Raw genomic sequence first — 11,924 nt, 5'->3', positions numbered from 1 at the left:
AATACTTATACGTGTTCCTGTAAAGCTGGGTACACAGGTGTGAATTGTGAAACAAGTATGTATCATTATATTAAACAAATCTAGACGTATACCAAGTCAATTGGGAAAATCAAAATTATATAGAAAAAAAAACAGACATTACTGTGGTAAACGGCAAACTTGTAAAAACGAGTTCATGAAGCACCAAAGAGAAAACGTAAAACACTCCACTGTTCGTTCACAAACCTCCAACTTACATTTCAAGATATCGTTTAAATTCAAACTAGTTTTCTATGTATTTCTTTAAGAAAATGAGATTCATTAAAAACAGCCTTCAATCTATCTATGTCGCATATATTAAGTATGAAAATTATAAAGCAAATATAAACAGTCATCAAAGATACTAAACATAATTTAATACGCAAGACGCAATTTTGTCTTAATAAGACTCGCCAGCTGCGTTCGAATAAATACATTTGGAAGTTGAAAAGTTTTTTAAAACAAAATTTTCACAAAATATGAAAAAATATGTGTAAGGTGTTTTTTGCCCAGTGGTACAGAATTATTAGCACTTCATTTTATGAACAGTCAAGGTATATAAATGACCATATAAATAATAGTGCATACCTGCACATATGTGTGCATAAATATAGAAAGTCTAAAACGTCTTTTTTTTCATTTCTGAAATTTTCCCAGATTTATTTAAATCGATTTTTCAGAGCACATGTTTTTGGTTATTGTCTCATATTTCAAGATTAAATTCAGCTGATTATTCGAACTCATTCTAAAATGCTGTATGAACTATGCCGGTTAGTACAAACACCGATACTATAGTTTTGAATGTCTTTGATTTTTTGTCAGCATGATAAGCACTTTGAGTTTGCTTATAGTTACTGCAACCATTCTTTAACACGGTATATTGATTTTTGCTCTGCTTGTATTGTTGTTCTGTTTACCGTAATTTTGGAATTAAATATCTTTGCAGTAAAAACTCATATTAGACGTGTTTAGCGAACTTCGGTGATGTTGGTATAAAAATATTTAACTCGTAGCATATTCATGTGATAAACCAGAAAATTCTTTTAAATAATTATTCCGAGTAAGGAATTTCGTCAGTGATTGTATCAAGTCAGGAACCTTATCAGTGGTTGTTTAGAGTCAGGAAACTCGTCAGTGAATGTCCCGAGTCAGGAACATCATCAGTAAATATCCAGAGTCAGGAACCTTGTCAGTGCATGTTCCGAGTCAGGAATGTCGTCAGTGAATGTCACGAGTCAGGAATCTTTTCGGTAGTTGTCTTTTGTTATCACGCAATTTTTTTTTATCTCATGTAGGTAAATTGGTGTTGATATGCAATTTTAATATGTGAAATGTAGTAACTATTTTTCTAGACACCTTGCTGTTTTTCAGATTGATATATTGTAAAGACAACTTTCTGTTGTCCAAGACATTATATTGACCTCTGGAAGTCTTTTGATAATCCTTGTGTAAACGTAAAAATGTACTTTTTGTGATTTTAGTTTTGAATTCCTTTGACTGATATTCGTCCGTTTCAATGCAAATCATTTCCTCAAATTAATATTCTAAGTAGAATAAGTGTCGTACAAAACTAGAAGCCCTAGCTACTTAAGCAAACAGAGCCAAGATTCGTCTTTGCTATAAATGTATTTTCTCTCTACTTGTTTTTGTTTATGTTAAAGCTAATCGTGGAATATTAATTCATGATACAGTGAAATAATAAAAAATAAAACGATTATTTCTGAATTATTGGAAGAAAACAATATCATATTCACTGTCAAATCAAACAATTCAACACGATATGCTATGCTAAATATAGGTCCTCTGACTGAAAAAATAGTATCCTTATTTTGAAGTTATATTTGCGCACAACTATTCAATGTTTTCTCAGTACAAATGTTGGGGCATCTTTATAATCGCAAGTTCTACGTGCAACTCTTTATTGCTCTATTTTCATTTTAGATATAGATGGATGTGCAAGTAAACCATGTCGATTTGGAGGTTTATGTCATGATAAAACAAACGGCTACACATGTACTTGTCCATCTGGATTTACTGGAGTAAATTGTGAGAATGGTTAGTATTGAATGTTAACACGTTTATTAAAAAACCGGAAGTAATAAAAAAATTTCTTTGATGTTTTAAAAATAATCAAGATTGACTTGTTGTCATTTAAAATATAATTGTTTCTTCAACTTAACAAACCTATTTTAATTTCAAAGGAGCAGTCGTTAGAAAATATATGGCGAAAAATTATTTAATAGCAACATACATATATAATCAGTTAATATAAGTTAATTTAATCATGTATAGTATTTATCCATATTTAGAATTGAACGAATGTTTAAGCAGCCCTTGTCAGAATAAAGGAACATGTATTAATCAATTCAATGGATACAAATGTCTCTGTCGGAAAGGTGACTCTGGATCATATTGTCAATTTAGTAAGTACTTATACATGTTATATGAAGACTATGGTGAATAAAGTTGTTCTAAGTAAAGAGCCTGATATTTAGTGCTTGTCTTTTTTTCTTTTTTTTTCGTTCAATGTTTTGTTCATAACTCAGGCCGTTAGTTTTCTCGTTTGAATTGTTTTAAATTTTTCCTTTCTGAAACTTTCATAGCTTGCTTTATGATATTTGTTTTTGCTCATTGTTGAAGGCCATACGATGACCTATAGCTGCTAACTTCTACGTTATTTAGTCTTTGATGGAGAGTTATCTTATTGGCAATCATATCACATCTTCTTATTTTTATATTTAGTAATAAATACAAGTAAATTATACATGTAACACATTCAATGTTAGTTTTCAGTACCAGCCATCCGGTGTTTCATTTTAAAGCCATGCAATATTCTCTTTTTTTGTATGCCTGCCAAGATATTAGCGTATTCCTACGCTTACCTGAAAGAGAAAATTGACCAACAGTGAATGCTTATATATTAATGTATTTATCTTAGAGATAGACAAAAAACAGCCAGAAACCCGCTATCGGTTAATGTGGAATCACTTGATATGATAGGTGAACGTATTTTGTCATAAAAGTAATGAAGCTGGTGACACTGATTGAACAAGATATGGTATTCGTTTTCCGAACACATGAGTTAACCTCTGCTTTTTTTTCTTTTATGTTTAGGGGGGAGGGGAAGATTATGTCCCTCAATGCCGTGTTTTCTTTGTAGTTTTGTTTCTTAGTAGTTCTAAGTTTTGTTTGTTACTCTGGTTTTGTTTTCTTGGTCATTATGATTGGTTTTTTTTTTCGTTTCGTTGACATATCAGTATCACTCTTTGTTGAAACAATCAATAAACGATGCATGGAATATAACTAACATTGCACGATGCCCATCTAAATTTGAAGCCTATTTCGAATAAAAAGTATCTCTCGTTAAACCAAATAGTGTTGAGCAGTAGTATAACAGGACAACGACTAATAATACCCCAAACCACCAACATCATATTGAAGGGGGAAAATATACAATTAAAAAAACTTAAGAAATATGTTAATGACACATTAAGATCGGCATAATGTGTGTATTTAATACTAAACCACTGACAACGCTTTATTAAAATACAAAACTAATGAGTATAAATTACACTGCCACTTAATCATGTAACATGCTATGTTATTACATTTATTACATCAATATACTATGCATCTGTGGAAAGGCATTACATAAGATTTTTGTTTCAAGGATCTAAAGTATCGGTTCCTCCAACTATAATCATACCAACTGATAGAACTTTGAAAGAGGGAACACCTCTAGCCGAGATATCGTGTCTTGCAGAAGGAATTCCCCCTCCGGATATAAAATGGAGAGCCGTAAACGTATGTACAATTCAAAGCAATCATCATATTTTGTAAATATACATATAACAGTATTAAGCGTCGCCTATTGCTCAAACGTTTCATACATTTTTTGTTGTTTTTGAATACCTCTATATATCTTTTTTTTAACGAACAACCTCATCGTTTAAGTTCGCTTGATGAAAAATCTAAAATTCAACTATCTAAAGAGAAAAATTGTCAGAAACAGTACAGAATGAGTGCTTATCTGTATGCATACATCTAGTTATTTACCCGTATTTTTGTCCATTTAATTGATACGCGTAATTGAAAATTACACTTTATAAATCGTGTGCGTCCGATTGGATTTTCTGGATTTACATTCATCATGGCCTTCATTCTGTTCGAACGCACCAAATATATAGAGAGTTATTTTCACTATCTAAACTATCAGGTTTGGTTAGCTCATAATAGCTTCAGATACTAGTATTGTATCTATTAAAAGAAGGGGAAATGTTTCAAATTGACTTAATTTAATCTCTCAATCGATCTGACTGTCTTTATATACTATTTACCGATCCAGTGCATATCTATATAGATTGATTGATAAATCAAACATTCAACTTACAAAGCTAGTATATCTATACATATAATATATAGCAACAATTATTTGTAGTGTTTTGTTGGCTTATGTTTCTCACTTCACATCTTTAAAATTTGATCAAGTTTGTTCATCTTTGACTTTATTGCTATCTTGGCAAATCTCCCTTTTTATCGACAAATATATACAATTATCGGGGTTTTTTGTCCTTCTTCCTGGTATCCGCACATTTTTTTGACGGTTTTTCAAATCTATTCCAGGCAAACTTGCAGAGAAACACACAACAGATAGCCCATTATTTAATAATACAAAATGTGACATTGGCTGATGGTGGATATTATATGTGTATAGCAACAAACCGAGCCGGGACTGATATAAAAGCTGTCCATGTACATGTTATTGGTATGTTGTTGGTTCTTTTTAAACTTTATAATCTACGCATCATTATATTCCGTAAATTTCTTTGATTATTAGCATATTTATGTTCAAACAAACATTTGCATTTTCTGGGTCGTTCCTTTTCTTTGGTAAATATTTTGTCATTTTTTTATTTATCTTAAAGCAGCATATCTTATTTAGCAGTATGTTTTTGTTATTTCAATACCAAGGTGTGACTCTTTAGAAATACTGTTTCAGTTATCTAGTTGTATTGATAATAATGCTTATATTTGGGAGGAATCAACTTATTATATTATAATATGTTATTTACATGTACTTTGTCACAAAAGTAACTTGCCCTTGAGTGTATTTTTTTCTGTTTTACAGTAGGATGTATTTTCTGTTTTACAGTAGGATTTATTTTCTGTTTTACAGTAGGATGTATTTTCTGTTTTACAGTAGGATGTATTTTCTGTTTTACAGTAGGATGTATTTTCCACTTATGCTGTTTCTTAAAACTTGTTCACATACTAGAGTCGTGATATGTGTGAATGAATGTTTTCCTTTGTCAAAGTAGCAAATTTTGGTGTCCGTCTAAATTGGACGATACCCAATTACTTGGAGTATACATGAAGATTTACTGGGATTTCTAAAACTATTGTGGTTATGGACGACGATCGCAAATCCAAATTTGTCACAACTTTGTGAGAAAGTTTGAAAACAAACCTTGTGGAACAGCTTCTTCTTTAGAATGTCTTCATCAGTGAAAGAACAGATGCAGGGATAATGATGATAATTTGTGAATTTGGTTATCATGGTTATGATTAAAAATCCAAAATCCTGTCAATACTTATCAGTTGCAATAGAGTTTAATTTACCAGTTTTTTGAAAGCATGATCTTGATCTTTTTCTTCAATAATTAGTCGATTAATACTATTTTGGATATAATTGTACGGTCCATCTTCCCGTAATAATTGGGCGTTATTTCGGTTGTGCTCGTTGTATAAACACACAGTCAAGACCAGTCTGATTTGAGACTTAAAATCATAATCCTCTTATTTTGAGAGCTCTATGAACTCTATACGTTTCGGAACACTTTCAACATCTATTAATTATGAATTATAAGATTTATGTGTACGAGCTTAAGAAACAGGTTGAAGAGCGATGCTCGCCGAGCTGTTCTTCTGTTTCGTAGCGAGTTTGTTATTGTGCTGTTTTGTGAACTTGCCTTTTCCTTTGTGACTGAATGACTTCTTCGGCATAAGATGTAAGACTTCATCTTACTCTCTTTACTTACTTAGATTGTTTTCTTTTTAACTTCAGCAAAACATACATTGCATGTAGCCCCAGTGATTACAGCTCCTTCTGAGGTGACAGTGTTTTATTATACAGAAGCTAAATTAGTTTGCAACGTTACAGGATATCCAACCCCTGATGTAAAATGGCTATACAATCATGTATGTAAAATTTGTTTTAATGTTATAAACCATATCTGACTGACACACACTGATAAGGCTTATGTAAAATTACCAATGCGATAAATGTCCATCAGAGACCACAAAAACGTCATCATACGGCCTTCTCTAATGAACACTCATAGTTGCCATGATCTTATCAACCTCATACATCGGTAAAATATACCAGACTTTTAATTTGTTTCGCGAGTATAATCTGTTCACGACGAAGCATGCTAATGAAAACCGTTTATCTAAAATTGCAGATCCCTCCAACCTGATGTATTTCCCCAAACAATTAGCAAGACCTCGACTCGACATCCCCGGTATTTCAATCGTCATATCATTACTGTTTATCGTACAATTGACGCAGATCCGTTTTAGCTTACAACAAACACTACATTTGTATTTACCTATAATATCAATCTAAAGATCATACATTGTTGGCGTAAGTACATCTACAAATAATAAGCATACGTTTTACAAGAAATTAGAATCCTGTTTTTGAAAAGAGGTCTGCATTACAGGACAAAAATGATTCATATACACGAACGTTTATTTTTTTATAATTTAGCAATATAGTTTATTATCACATCATTATTGGTTTCGAATAAATACAAGCAACATATTGCAGGAAGACTACAATGCTACTGGTGACACCTTAATTATATCGACAGTTACAAATGCCACTATCGGACTCTACACTTGTATTGCAACAAACGATGCTGGTACAAGTCAAGCAAAAATAATACTTAAGGTCACCTATGGTAAGAACGTCTGTGTAAAGCTCGTAACGTTTGATTTGAATGAATAATCTGTTCCGAATGAAAGTATGAATCCAACACGTATGACATTAAACTGGGATGTGCAGATGTTACATGTTACTTTTGAATTGTTCAAAATGGGGTCCGTTTCCATTGAAACAGTAACAACTGCTCTTAACTTCCTGAAAATATGCAGAAACTTGAGTTGTGATGCATATCTGTGTATTAAATCTTTAATGGCTTCAAAGTGGATGTCGTTGCTATTGCTCGCAATTACAATTCTAGTTTAAATATGTTACTATTGCAAAATTAAAGTGTATTTACTTGATTCAGTCCGTTTTTTTCTATTTCTCAAACTTCCACAAATAATCGTTGAACTTATATCACACTAGGAATCAGTGATATAAATCTATATACTTTGTATTTAGACAATAAACTTGGAAAAGCAAGTGTAATACTACTTCTTGTTGTGTGATTTATTATAAATTTATGTAATGAAACATTTGATTTCACGAATGAAAGATGTCTTGAAATGATTATATCCGATATTGTTCCTGGATAGGAAGCAATCAACACTTGTATCCGTGAAGTATAATTTTTCTGTAACTATTATACTGTGATCAAGTACAAGTAAACATCGAACAATCACCTTTATCATGTTTCTAGAAATGTAAAAAAAAAACAAATCAGTTGTATATGCAAAATGTTGAAAACTTGATTGTTTAATTGAGAGAAAAAAATACACAAACACACAAATCGACCTGTTCGTGATAACGTGAACACTTTTATTTTTTTAAAGCATCCCCATGTTGTTTTTTCAAAGAAAAGTGTTTAAGTAATGATCATACATAATACATTGTAAAACATAGCATATACCTTGTTGATTGCTAAATGATCATGATTTTAAGTTAACCACCAAAGCATTCTTTTCTAATTATACATTTTTCTCTTGGTTCTTTAAATAACATTATGTTTATTTGAATATTGTTTCGTTATTTCACATAAAATTGTATGAAGTTTCTGATAAACTGATACATTTTTCTATATTATTTTTATAAGATGCACCTACTATAGTGTCTCCACCACTGCCATCTATTAGTCAACCTGGTGATTCTCACAATTATACATGTCTATCTACTGGACACCCTCCTCCGATTATTACATGGAAGTTCAATTCGGTAAGAAGTATCCAGTACTCATGTAGCGTCTTCAAAACGGTACTATAATCGTATACCAGATTAATTTTTTTACCCCAAAAAAATTAAAAAAAACAATAGGTTGAAAAAGGTTGTGTTTTTTAAATCAAGTTCCGAAATTTTTTGAACAAATCTCGATTATCGAATTGATTTTGAAGATCTATTCTCTATTACATTATTTCATTCCTCTTTCAAACATGATCTATAAGGTACTAATGGCAATGTTTCACTTTGAGAATTAAGAGTTTTCAAGTTTCATTCATTATTTAACAATTTTCTGCGAAAACCTTAAAGAAGACACTGTAGAAACCAAAGGGACAATCCAAATTGAAAACATGTAAAAGAGAAACCCACAAAAATATGACAAAAAATGAAAAACGACTAAAAGATAAACAAAAGTCTACAAGAAACTTCAAAAATTAGATAACAAAAACTCCAAGGAAAATTAAAAAAAACGGAAAGTCCCTTATCAAATGGCAAAATCAAAAGCTCAAACGCATCAAACGAATGTAAAACACCTTTCATATTCCTGACTTGGTACTGGCATTTCCTCGTGTTACAAACGGTCAATTAAACTGCTAGCTTAAAGGTAAGTAGATTCTCTTCCGCATATGGTAAGTATCATTTGATGATATCATAATAAAGAAACGAGGACAGGTGTTTGGCTATGACAAGCGGTGAACCTTAAATGGTTAACAAAGAACAGCGACAAACAAGAACATATCTAGAAATAAACACATTTGGCGAAAACAAATATACGAATGGACAAACACCATTTCACAAAATGTTACACTTGAAAAGTGGAACCCTAACAAAAGTGACTGATAAAAAGTATCAGTTTATTATTCATCAGAGCTAATCCATACGTATACGTATAACATTGCAATTTAAGTTTTGAAAAATATATATATATACGATTTCTATACGCATAACACGTGTTTCTGTGATAACCTTAAACAGGTAGGACCAAAACCAACAATGTTTACTGTATTATATGCTTCAGAGCATAAACACCGAAATGAACTGACCAAATCGTCTCAGATCAATTTTGCATTAAAAGTTGAAACAACAGTTTTAGAACAGCTACATCATTTACAAAATGTTATAAAAAAAATGATTGAATCATAACACCATTTACAAACTTGTCTATTGTGTTGAAAACTGTATGCTACCTTCTAGTTACATTTTAGTTGGTTTTTTCTTTATGTCGTTGGGTTGCTGAATCTTATTGACGTAAAGCCCACGTCTCCTTCAATTTCGAACTTTATTTGATCTTTGAAACTTTTTGATTAGAGCGTCACTGATAAGTCTTTTATTGGCTTCAAATTTAGTTGTCCTTTTTTAGGCTATGTCAGGGGGAACAATGGACAGATATCATCAAAACCAAATGATGGTAGATATATCCATAGCAAATCAGGATAAAGTTAATATTCTACTATTGCAATTCATGATATAATTAACAATTTACTATAGATTCTGCATTACAGTAAAAATGAATATATATTTTTGCAGTTTTTTCATCAGTCATCGAGTTTACCACGCCATGTAAAGTTTGACAATGGTACAATTTTGCAGTTGGTCAACATGCAGGCATCTGGTTTACTATCGTGTACAGCTACAAATGAGTTTGGTACAGAGTCAGCATCAGCACATGTTATTGTTGAGCAATGTATGTTTTTAATTTCATCATACAGTTAAAGAAAGTCAAAATATTCCAAGAGGATAATCAAATTCATAAGCTGACAATGCAATGGTCAAAAACAAAAGAGGACCAAAAGATAAATAGTATACAAAACACAATATACAAAAAAAACTGGAGTTGATCAGAGGTGCTTATCCTGCTTCACATATGATTGAGACTACTCCCATGCATGTCACTATTAGAGATTACTCGAGACAGGAAACTTCATTTTTTTTAACAAACAAAAACATATGGCATGATAGGCAAGTCATCATTTGCTCCTGAATATTAAGCATAATTTACCTTCGATAAGGCATATTTCTTAATTTTTAATGTCAAAAAACAACTGTTTCGTAATTCGTGGTCATACATTTAGCTTACTCTACCGGTCTAGCTTTGTTTGGACAATTACTTCGGGTAATTTCTCTTGGTTTGTATACACGGACTTCAAATTATAGGAATATGTATGTATTATCTAAGGGAAAGAAAAGCCTTTCCCTTATATGATACATTGAAAATTTTCAGCATGCGAGATATTTTGGATTGACAACCATGATAAGTATATCAATTTGACTAATTGTGTCAAAGTGTTAGGTAACAGTAAATAAAGGTGTCATTCAAATAGTTCATCCAAGAAATAAGGTTTCCGTTTATCTTCTGGCTATAATGGATGTATAAATGAATAGACTTATCGTTTCTTTTTCTACAAAACGCGGCAGGAAAAGTCCTGCGTGCGATAAATTCGTTATACGGTTCACGAATGACCCCCTACGGACCATAGAGGGTGAGAAAATACATAGGATATTCGGCCTTCGGCCTCAACCCTTATGGATTTTATTAACCCTCTATGGATCCGTAGGGGGTCAGTAGCGAACCATATAACTTATAATGTTCGGTCAAACTGGGGCGTTGGTTCGGATGCCCTCGTGCAGGAAGATTGTAAAACTTTCTGTAGATAAATAACCCTTCATGTATGTGGTCAATTACAATTTCAATCCCCCTTTTCTAATCCAACATACTTTCAGTTATCACTGGCAGTTGACATTCCCTTCCTTCATGATGTTCTATCAACTTTGCTGGACCTACCAATTGTATTTATTGCTAACTCTTCAAGTTGAATGCCCATGAAATGTTTACCATTGTCCTGTAGTTTTAAGCATTGATTTTAAGAAACACGAAAATTTAAAGGAAATTTTTAAAATTATTTTGTTTTTCAGCAACAGATGTCATTGGTTAAGATAACGGTTACGTGTCAACTAATGGTCTACTAAAGATATTCTATCATCGTACCTACGTGTTTTGAAAATCCGATTCAGATCTGGTCTTCTTCACAAAAGATGCTCTAATGTTTAGATATCCATTATTATGTGCATGCATGTGCTTTATTTTTTTTTTCAATAAAAAACTTAAAGTTGATGATGAATTTTGAATTAAACTTATTATTTAATATTAACATAACCAACAACAGTAAGGCAAAGTAAAGTCTTTTACAGATCGTGTGAGAAATTAACAACAGAAATATTTCATATATTCTTTTTGTTAAAATATATATATTATCACGATGCTCTTACAACGTGTTGTGTTAGAGGTTCTTTAAAGTTGAAAACACAAACTTGCCATTTCTGCCTTGATATTTATATGTGTTTACGTTTTAGAAGAATAGAAAAGATTGATTATTTATTGAAAAATCATGTGCTACACATCAGTACACAAATTTTAAAAAACCATTTTAGGAATAATTCCAAAGGAGATAATATACTTATAAAATATTTTAAAGAACATAGTTAAACTATCTCGCCTTTTTCCATTAAAAATATAAACACAAACCAATTTGCTTTTTTAATTGAAAAATAAAAAAAAAACATTTTGAATGTTAGCTAATACTATGTTGGACCTTCTGTTTAGTACATTCTAGAACTCGAAAGATGCCTTTTTTCATTTGAATACGCTATGATATTAGTACACACATTGAGTCTTGAATTCAAAGTAAGTTTTTGAATTTTTCTAAATGAAGACAGAATTGTCAATTTATTTACAACTAGGTGGAACTGTTTCATTGGATTAGAATTA

The 11,924-nt window shown here is 31.5% G+C and overlaps 1 protein-coding gene across 1 annotated transcript; it reads left to right on the top strand.

Moving 5' to 3' along the window:
• Positions 1-3,043: 3,043 nt before the first annotated feature.
• Positions 3,044-11,222, top strand: LOC127731809 (leucine-rich repeats and immunoglobulin-like domains protein 1). Its single transcript, XM_052240649.1, has 7 exons — positions 3,044-3,076; positions 4,642-4,783; positions 6,083-6,216; positions 6,848-6,980; positions 8,037-8,155; positions 9,686-9,842; positions 11,072-11,222. The coding sequence occupies exons 1-7, from the start codon at positions 3,044-3,046 to the stop codon at positions 11,089-11,091; spliced, it is 738 nt and encodes a 245-aa protein (XP_052096609.1). The 3' UTR covers positions 11,092-11,222.
• Positions 11,223-11,924: the final 702 nt, after the last annotated feature.

The sequence above is a fragment of the Mytilus californianus genome, unplaced genomic scaffold, assembly GCF_021869535.1.
Source record: "Mytilus californianus isolate M0D057914Y unplaced genomic scaffold, xbMytCali1.0.p SCAF_20, whole genome shotgun sequence".
NCBI classification, from domain to species: Eukaryota; Metazoa; Mollusca; class Bivalvia; order Mytilida; family Mytilidae; genus Mytilus; species Mytilus californianus.
Note: the sequence above shows the minus strand (reverse complement) of the source record. Positions and strands in the feature narration are given on the sequence as shown.